The following is an 8,746-nucleotide window of genomic DNA, read 5'->3' on the forward strand; positions in this document are numbered from 1 at the left end:
GCCTTCCCCAGGAGCTGGTCATGCCCCAGGGGACACCTGGCGGGAGCCCCCTCCACTCTCCAGCCTGGCTTCTGTCCAGTCCAACATCACATCTCTAAGTTTGTAACATCCGATCTGCGTCGGCCACCCCTCTGCTCAGAACTGTCCCTGCTCCCTCCGGCCTCCTGTGAGGGCTGTTTGCCATGGCAGGGACTCTGGCACGCCATCCATCCTCTGCCGGCTGCTGGGCTGCCCGGCGATATCTGTGTCTGGACTCCCGCAGGGCAAAGTCCCTCGGCCCGGACCTCCTGGAGGGCCCGCATCGCAGGAGGTCTTAGCAGACCAGGCCCCTCCCCTCCCGCCCTTAGGCTCGGGTGGCAGCACCCCATGCACTTGGGACAGGGCAGGACAAAAGCAGGGCTCTGGTGACATTTGTCAACCTGGGTAAGACCTGCAGTCCCTCCATCTGGCGGCCCACGTGACCTGACCTGGCCGCTTGGCCACCCCCTTGGCCGAAGGCTCTTTCCCTCCAGCCCATCATGCTCGTCATCCCAGTTTAAAGGGAGAAACACTTATGCTCCACTGTTGTATGGTTCTCGTAGGTGTTCTTGGTCACAGCCCAGGAAAGATCCCTTCCCTTTGCCAGCCCAGGTTAAACCTTTGGTTCTTCTGAAGAAGGTGAACAAGAGACTCACATATTAATGATGAAGGTTTGCAAAGAGGTGTCTTAACTGTTTCCTGAGGATAATATCTAATCAGATATCACCTGCCCAAATGCTCATCCCTTAGTCCTCAGCTGGGATCCTTCTTTCTTCTGTGTCAAAATTCCTGAAAAGGGGACCCCTCCTCACGCCTGCTGTCCCAGGAGAGGCAGACAAGAGGGTTCTGAGCAGACTAAAGTCCCCGGGGCATCCCAGAGCCCCGTTTCCCAAGGTGTACGCGGCCAAGAGAAGGTTGACCGTGACGATACCCAGGTTCCACCTTGGCCATCAACTTGAGGACCAAGCAGGTGCTTCCCGGGAAGTGTCTCCGTGGGAGCCCAGCACCGTCTCTCAGGCAGAGCGAGGTCGGTGTGGCTGCAGATACCCCCCACTGCTGGCCGGGCCTCACAGGGAACTCTAGAGAGAGCTCCCAGCCCACCTCTTCAGAGACACAGGGATTCTCACGCAGGTGGCTGAGAATCAGACTTCACAGGGGACTCCCTCTCGGCCTCTTGGGGACCTCGTGTCTCTGAGCCCCTGACCTGGACCCTTTCTGGGCCCCCCACGGTGATGTCATACACAACCCTGATTCACAGCCTGGGACTTCCTGGCTAGAATGTCAAGGCTGAGAGATGCACAGGGGCGGCGTGCAGCCCGAGCTCCCAAGCGGCCCGGAAGGACGCCCAGGCCCGAGCCCACCTGCCTTCAGACCTCGGCTTTACTGCACGTGCTGGTGGGTCATCTTCGCCTCCAGCATTACTTTGTGCGATGATCTGAATATTTTGTTACCTCTCATTCTTCATAAGACAAGAGAATGCAGTGAGAGGAAAGAGCTCACGTAAGGATAAGACTCAGAGATTTTTGTCAATGTGTATCTTGGGCCTTAAGCTGGACGTCAGGGTTCTAGGAAGGCCAGATCTCTTTGAACAGATGAATTGTGGGTTGGTTCAGTCATGAAAGGAAAGAGCACAATGGAGCCTTTGATCGCAATAGCAAGCCTCTGAGATCACCTTGTGTCTCAGAGGCCACATCTGAGTGGTGACCTTTGTGACAGTGGCATCTCCCCTGTGTAACCGGCCAGTCTGTGGCTCAATTCCGTGAAGGACTTTGGGGTGCACTGAGCCCTGCTGGGGACCTGAGTGAGGCCGTGTGGCTCTGGCCCTTGTGTGGCCTTGGATCGAGGTCTTTGGCAGCTTTGGGGCCACCAACCAGCCAGCACTCTGGGGAGTTTCAGCACTCCCCACTTTTTCTTGACCGTCCAAGTCTTTGTGAATGTAACAGTCATCATCAAGCTGACCAAGGGACTCTTCTTGTAAGTGGACGGCATGCTTCTCGTTTACAAGGTCTGGGAGGGACCACCTGATCTGCTCCCAGGGCCGAGAGATGCAGCCGACCTGGTGAGGGTCTAGGCCTCAGGCACCCACCTGCCGTTCTCCATCCTGGTGGGTGGGTGGCGGCAGCCCTGGTGAGGGGCCGCGGAACTTTCTGCAGAACACCCGGCAGCCCCCTGCCCCCCGCGCGAGCACCAGCCAGTGCCTTGCTGATGAAAAGCCACAGAAACTGGCGGAGTTAATTGATTAAGGGGAACGATACATCCTTGGCCACTTTTTGTGGGCTGAGCACACTCTGTTCCATGCCCTCTGTCTACACTGGATCAGCCAGTTTTGCTTGTTTGTCCCATGAGGGGAGCTGAGGGACCCCCTCCCAGCACTTGCAGATCCACCGGCAGATTTCACTGTCCCGGGAGCTGTGCCGGTTGTGATGTTCCGTGGTCATTTTTGTTTCCTGAACTGCGGGCAGGTTTCTGGCAGGCCTTGGTTACCTCCCTCCCTCCCTTCCTTCCATTGGTCCCTTTATTCTTTCATTCAGTGAGCACTTATGAACACCAGGAGCCTTGGTAAGTTGTGGTGAGACAGACCAGGTCCTTTACCGTCGCACGCGAGAAGCAGGCCGACGGTTAGCGAGGGTGAGAGCCGCGTTGGGAGGAGGGGGTGGGTTCAGGGTTCCAGCGAAGCCGGTGGGGAAGAGAGCAGCCCCTCTGCCCAGCTCTGCTGGGGACTGACACCCTGGGGATGCGAGACTCTGGCCTCAGGGTGGGCTGAGTCGTTTTAAATAAAGATGCCAGAGGTGGGTGACTACATGGGGTGGGGGAGGGGGGATTTTCAGAGCAGCAGCTGGGAGTCGGGGTGACGGGGAGAGAGGTGGTCTCCCCCTTCAGTGTCAAGTGAGGAGAATCCAAATGATCGTGTCCTCTTCTGTTTACAGAACCTTATTAGAAAGTGCTTTCTTGCCCTTTACCTTTTTCATAACTCTGTGAGGCAGGAATTCTTTTGGCTAAACCCTTGCCCGGGACCTGAGCATCAGGAAAGTTAAGTCACACCCCTGTTGTCCCTGGGAGAACGTACCCTCGGCCCTCTCGTGCTGTTGGCCCACAGAGGCCCCAGGGGTCCCTGGCAGGTTGGTGTGAGCCCACCGGGGCCCTGAGGGTTCCGTGCCAGCCACGGGGATGGGAGCTGGTGCTGTCCCCTTCCAGCTGAGCTGCTACCTGCCGGTCCCAGACTCTTGAAGACGTGTGGGGCTACAGCGTCCCGAGGGCCCCGGCGGCACAGCCGGAGCCCGGTGTCCAGGCATCTGGCTAGGGCTTGGGGTGATCATGGAGCTCACACCCCAGCCCCTAGGACCGGGTCCGTGTGGGCCCTGTCCAGCCCGCCCACCCACTCTGGGCACCCCCCATGGCGAACGCTGTCCTCTCCTGCTTGTCTAGGGCCCCGTTGAGGCCCCTGCTTTCTCTGCAGGATCACGTCCTTCTCGCCGAGTGACCATAGGAGGGGCACAGGACCCGACTTGCCGGCCGACCTGGGGAAGCCAGAGGCCGGGCGATCGGGTGGTCAGTGCAGGCCGGGGAGGGACCCTCTCGTGGGCTCCCCGTTGGCCAAGAGTGACGCCCGCCTTTCTCCGCTGTAGGTCACGGAGGAGGTGCACAGGCTGTTGCGGCGGGGCCGCTACCGCTTCGTGTGCCGAGGCAAAGTCAGCGTCAAGGGCAAGGGCGAGATGCTGACATACTTCCTGGAAGGCAGGACCGACGGAAGCGGCTCCCAAAACAGGTCCGTGAACTCAGAGCGGAAAATGTGTCCTTACGGGAGAGCCGGCCTCCAGACCAGACTGGCCACGGGCCACCCCCCGGTGCCCCCTGCGGCCGGCCTCCCTGTCAGAGCCGGGCCGGGGGCTCTGCAGGGCTCGGGGCTTGCCCCCTGCCCCCCAGGCCACCACCTGCCCCCCGGAGCAGCTGGGAAGGAGGCTTAGCGGAGCCCACGCGGGCCGCTGGGGGCACAGCGCACAAATGCTCGGGGCGTTGGTGGCCTCGGGGCTCCCGCAGGGACCAGCCCGGCCAGCAGAGCAGGGCCGGGAACCAGTGGCCGGGCTGGGGAAGGGGGACTGTCCAGGCATGACCAGAAGCAGCTGGGCAGTGACTCGGGTGAGGGGAGAACCCAGACTGCGCAGACGCCGAGGCTTTAGCAGTGTCTTTGTTTGCTCCGTCCTCTTCTCGGTGGCCGAGGGAGGTTGGCTGGGTGAGCTTTGGACGTCGGGACCGTCGGGACCGTCAGGACGTCCACCAGGGCTGCAGGCTACAGCGAGAGCCTTGGAGGTCTGGCTGGCAGAGTGACTGGGGTGCCCAGCTCGTGTGTGCCCTGAGACGGATCGGCATCAGCCCAGCTGTGTGGGTCCCGTGAGGGCGGCTCCAGCCCTGGGCGGTGGCCTGCAGAGCCCAGAGTAAGAGTCAGGACTCTCTTGGCCAGAGCCAGAGCTGGGCAGGCCTTCGGTGGACGGTTTGGGAAGAACTGAGAAGTCCCACTGCATGGATGGTGGTGGCCGCTGGCTTTCTTCAAGATTGGGTTTTTGTTAAGAGCCAGAGGCAGGTCTTCTGGAATTCTTGGGGGACCCTGCAGCCACATCTCTGTGACCAGCATAGTTCCTGTTCCACCTGTGCGCTCTCCACCTGCCCTGCTGAGCATATTGGCTCCTGTAAAACCTGGACGTTCCCTTTCCTGCCCACGTCACTGTGTTTGTTCAAAGGAGAGAAGGTGGTTGGTGTCATTTCTTACCTCTTCTGCCATGGCATCTTGGGTTCCCGTACGCTGAACAGCAGTGCAAGGCTTTGTTGATTTTGAAAACAAGTGGACCTCACAACCATGAGAACGCTTCCTGGATGGAAGGCGTTTCTCGGGCGGAACCAGTCCCTTGGACGTGGAGATTGGAGTTAGTTTATTGCTGTCAGTACAGATGTCCCTGCTCCGGTTTGCAGGGAAAGTGACTGCAAGTAATTCTGTGCAAGTCTGGGAATCTCCTACCTAGGCATCTCTGCAGTTGCCATGGAGATGAAGAATGCGGCCGTGCTGGGATGGGCTCCTGGGCATGGGCAGGGATCTGGGAGGGCCAGTGGGAAGAGACTGGCCAGAAATAGCTGGACGTGGAGACCTCAGCTCTCGACTGCAGGGAGGAGGGCAGCTTGAAACTGGAGGGAACCTTCTGGGCAGGCAAGTCAGTAGGGGGATGGCCATGCAGAGACCCAAGCTCCGACAGCAGCCCGGAGGGTTCTGTGGGTTGCAGGGGAGCCCTGCTCGGCAGAGTCAGCAGGCCTGAGGGTCCCATTCCACACCGCTCTCCTTGGGGGTCCTGACTTTTCAGAATTGGGACAGGGGCTCACTCTGGACTGAGCCCCATGGGGGTGGCTAGTGGCGTCCCCCGGGCTGCCTCCGTTGTGGGTGTATGACTCGTGGCTGTGTGGGTGTAGCTGACAGGGCCGGCCACTTAGCCCATGTGGACGGGCCAGTGACAGAGGCGGGCAGGTGGACAGTCTTTCCTCAGATGTGCCCTGGGTGAGAGCTGAGTTTCCTCCCCCCTCCCCCCCTTACAGACAGAGCACAAGCTGAGTCATCTCCAGAGCCCTCTGAGCACACGGCCTGTGCAGGTATGCACACCTGTGTCCAGTTGCGGGGCTGAGACCCTGGCCAGGGCCCTGCTGCCCACCTGCTCCCCATGGCCGAGCTTCCACCCCAGGGCAGGGCGGGAGGGGGGTGGACAGCACAGGGGATCCTGACCCTGCGAATATGCTCTGTCACATGGCAAAGGGGGCTTTGCAGAGGGAATTCAGGGCTTGGGGCAGCAGCTGAGGAGAGGATCCTGGGCCCTCTGAGTTAACTCAGTGTGACCAATGCGACCACGTGGCCCCTTAGAAGTGGACACGGAGGCCAGGGCAGTCGGGAAGATTCGAAGCACGAGGTTGCTGTTTAAAGATGCGGGACCCGCAGCCGGTCGAAGGTGAGGACGCCCTAGCCATCAACCAGTGAGGAAGCGGGTTGTCGATCCCACAGCTACAGGCGCTGAATTCACATCACCCTGAGCGAGGTGGACCCTGAGCCCCGGGATGAGAACCCAGACTCGCTGTGCTGGGACCTCAGGTCCACAGAGCTGCGGGACCACCCCCCCACCCCCCCTAAGGAGTGTTGGCAAAGCCACGGAACACGTGGCCAGCTGTGACCGCAGCCGCGGGAAGCCATCGGGGCCTCGGCTGTTCTGAAACGGCGAGGTCCCCCCTGCGATGAGCAGAGCCTCCTCCACCATCAGCAGTTCCGAACCCTACCTGCTTCCTGGGGGCGCAGGGGCCGCGCTCAGCCACGATGCCCCCGGGCTTTGGTCAGTGACTTCCTTTTTATTTGTGATAAGACTGTATGATATTGCCTTATTTATTTTTAACCTTGTACAATATTGATGTACAAATGTTAGAGCCTTCCAAGTAGGATTCTCTCTAAATTATTTCTTCTAAGATGCTCTGTAAATAGCGCACCGGTCTGCCTATTCCATTCTGACCAAAATGAAGGTAAGCCCGACACCCCGTGTGAACAGCACACTTTAGCCGATGCGCGAGGTTCCTAATGCATCGCCCCTGCTTGGCCAGGCTGCTGCTGCCCTTTGGAATGACCCCATCCATGTGTCCCTTCGAGACCCTCGCATGTCTCTTGTGCCTGACCTCAGTAGATTAGAACGCAGCCCCGAACTGCCAAACGCTTCCACGGCCCCTGACCCTGGGCTGGTCCACTCCAAGGTCTGTGTCTTGCAGGGTAGACCCCACGCCCCCCAGACCCAGACACCCCGAGCCTGCCGTGTTTATTGGACTCCAAAGCCGTCAGGGCTTCCGATACCTTCTGTCACTAGAAGCAATAACTCTAAACTGTACAGACAGGTCTGGTCCAAAGCAGATTGGTGATTCAGAGACAAGCCATGTGTACAAGTTTCCCCAAATTCAAGAGCACACTGTTGGGGGGCTGACACCCCCAAATCCGGGCTGACGTGCAGGCTCGGACAGGATCTCGCCAGCCTTCGGGGACACCTCACTTTGTCTCCCCCCATAGGAACACTGCACCATCGTCCCAGTAGCTACCTAGATATAATATTTGAATCCCCGCTTTAACCTGCCACTCGGGAAGGAAGGGCTGGGTTGGCCTGTCAGCTGTGTCTAGGTTTCCTCCCCGGCAAGTGGACCCGTCTCATTTCCAGGGTGTGCCCGCCCTTCTGCAAAGCATGTTCTGTGATCCCCTGAGTCTCGGGGTCCTGCAGGTCTCTCCCCACGTGGCAGGCCCTGCCCGGGACACCCATGCGTGACTCGTCAGGCAAGCGCTGCCTAAGTGTGCGTGCACCGCACGGGAAATGCAGGTCCACACGCGTGTGCCCTGCATCCAGCAGTTCTCTTACCGGTGTATCACAGACCTGCTGTCACACTTGTCATTCTCGAGTGTGCAGACCTATTGGTTGTGTATAACTAGCCCCCCCCCCCCCGGAAACTGACTTGCCCTTGGTTTTGTAATGGCTTCAATGAAAAACAACAACAAAAATGACCCCCAAATCCAGACTCCATAGAGGAAATTGGTTTCAAAATATTTGCTTTGGTGAAGTAAATGAGGGGTGAGCTGTGGCCGACTGGCAGGTGGAGGACACGACCGTATCCCTGGGCCCGGACATCCCCCCCCCCCACAGCTGCAGTTTGCTTTGGAAGTTGGAAGTCTGTGCGAGCCGTTTCCCGTTTTCAGTCAATACTCCCGGTTCTGTAGTGTATGATGAAAGACGTGCCGTTTCTTCATACAGCGTCCTGGGTTTGCATCTGCCTTCGCAGGACCTTAGGCTGGGGGTGGGTCTCAATCAGATTCAGGGTCTGCTGGGGGCTGCGCTGCCAGGCCCAGAGGCCAGCAGGCGGGACTGGGGGCCCACGCCTGGGTGTTGGGAGGCCAGTCGTGGTGGCTCGGGCCTCCACACTGAGTTTGGGAGACGACAAGGAGATGGGCTTTACCTGAGGGACTCTGCTGACACAGGGCCCATTGTCTCATGACATGTGTCACGAGCGAAGGCCAGGCCGGGTGCCCAAGGGTTGGCCAAGTGGGCCGTGCGGGGAGTGGAGTTGTGCGTTTCCCCAGGATGGATTCAGGAGCTTGGGGCTGGTGTCCGAGGCCTGCGTGGGTGACCACCTCGGGAGTGCTGCCAGGCAGTTGTCCCCCAGCCCCGGGTCCCCCAAAGTGGGAGGACATCCTTGATTCTGTGTGGACTGACAGCCAGGAACCACAGGCAGGCCCCGTGCCTGGGAGACAGTGTGGGTGGGAGAGTAGGATGCAGTGGGCACCCCAGTGGCCAGGGCTGGGGTAGGCATGGCCAGCAGGGTGGCCAGTTAAGCCAGCTACGGACCAAGCTGCCGCAACCTGACCTAGATTTCAGTCTCGGGTCAGGGGCCGTGCGGGTGCACCCCAGACAGCCGGCACACAGGGGAGCTCCTGGGGACCCCTCACCTCCAAGAAGCCACAGGAGGCTTTGGAAAGGATTTGGGGAGTTTTTCTTTGTCTCCTGTCTGTGCACAAACTGGAGACCTGTACTGGAGACAGGTGCTGTGGTGGGATGAGGAAATCTGTCTTCTCCATTCTCCATTTCGTAAAATTAACAAACCCAATTTCAGGTGCCCCATTTGGGGCTAGACCTCCCTAAACAACTTGACTTTACGGCAGTGGAACAGACATTCGTATTCC

At 59.3% G+C, this 8,746-nt stretch overlaps 1 protein-coding gene across 1 annotated transcript in view; it reads left to right on the forward strand.

Moving 5' to 3' along the window:
• ADCY1 (adenylate cyclase 1) overlaps nucleotides 1-6,231 on the forward strand; it is a 117,598-nt gene extending 111,367 nt beyond the window's left edge. Inside the window, exon 20 of the mRNA XM_022593147.2 lies at nucleotides 3,645-6,231. Within this exon, the coding sequence (XP_022448855.2) occupies nucleotides 3,645-3,983 (339 nt within the window). The 3' untranslated portion in view covers nucleotides 3,984-6,231. The remainder of the gene's footprint in view (nucleotides 1-3,644) is intronic.
• The last annotated feature ends 2,515 nt before the right edge of the window (nucleotides 6,232-8,746 follow it).

Source organism: Delphinapterus leucas, chromosome 9 (assembly GCF_059928025.1).
Source record: "Delphinapterus leucas isolate spDelLeu-1000000601 "Yukka" chromosome 9, BTC_Dleu_Yukka2, whole genome shotgun sequence".
NCBI lineage: Eukaryota > Metazoa > Chordata > Mammalia > Artiodactyla > Monodontidae > Delphinapterus > Delphinapterus leucas.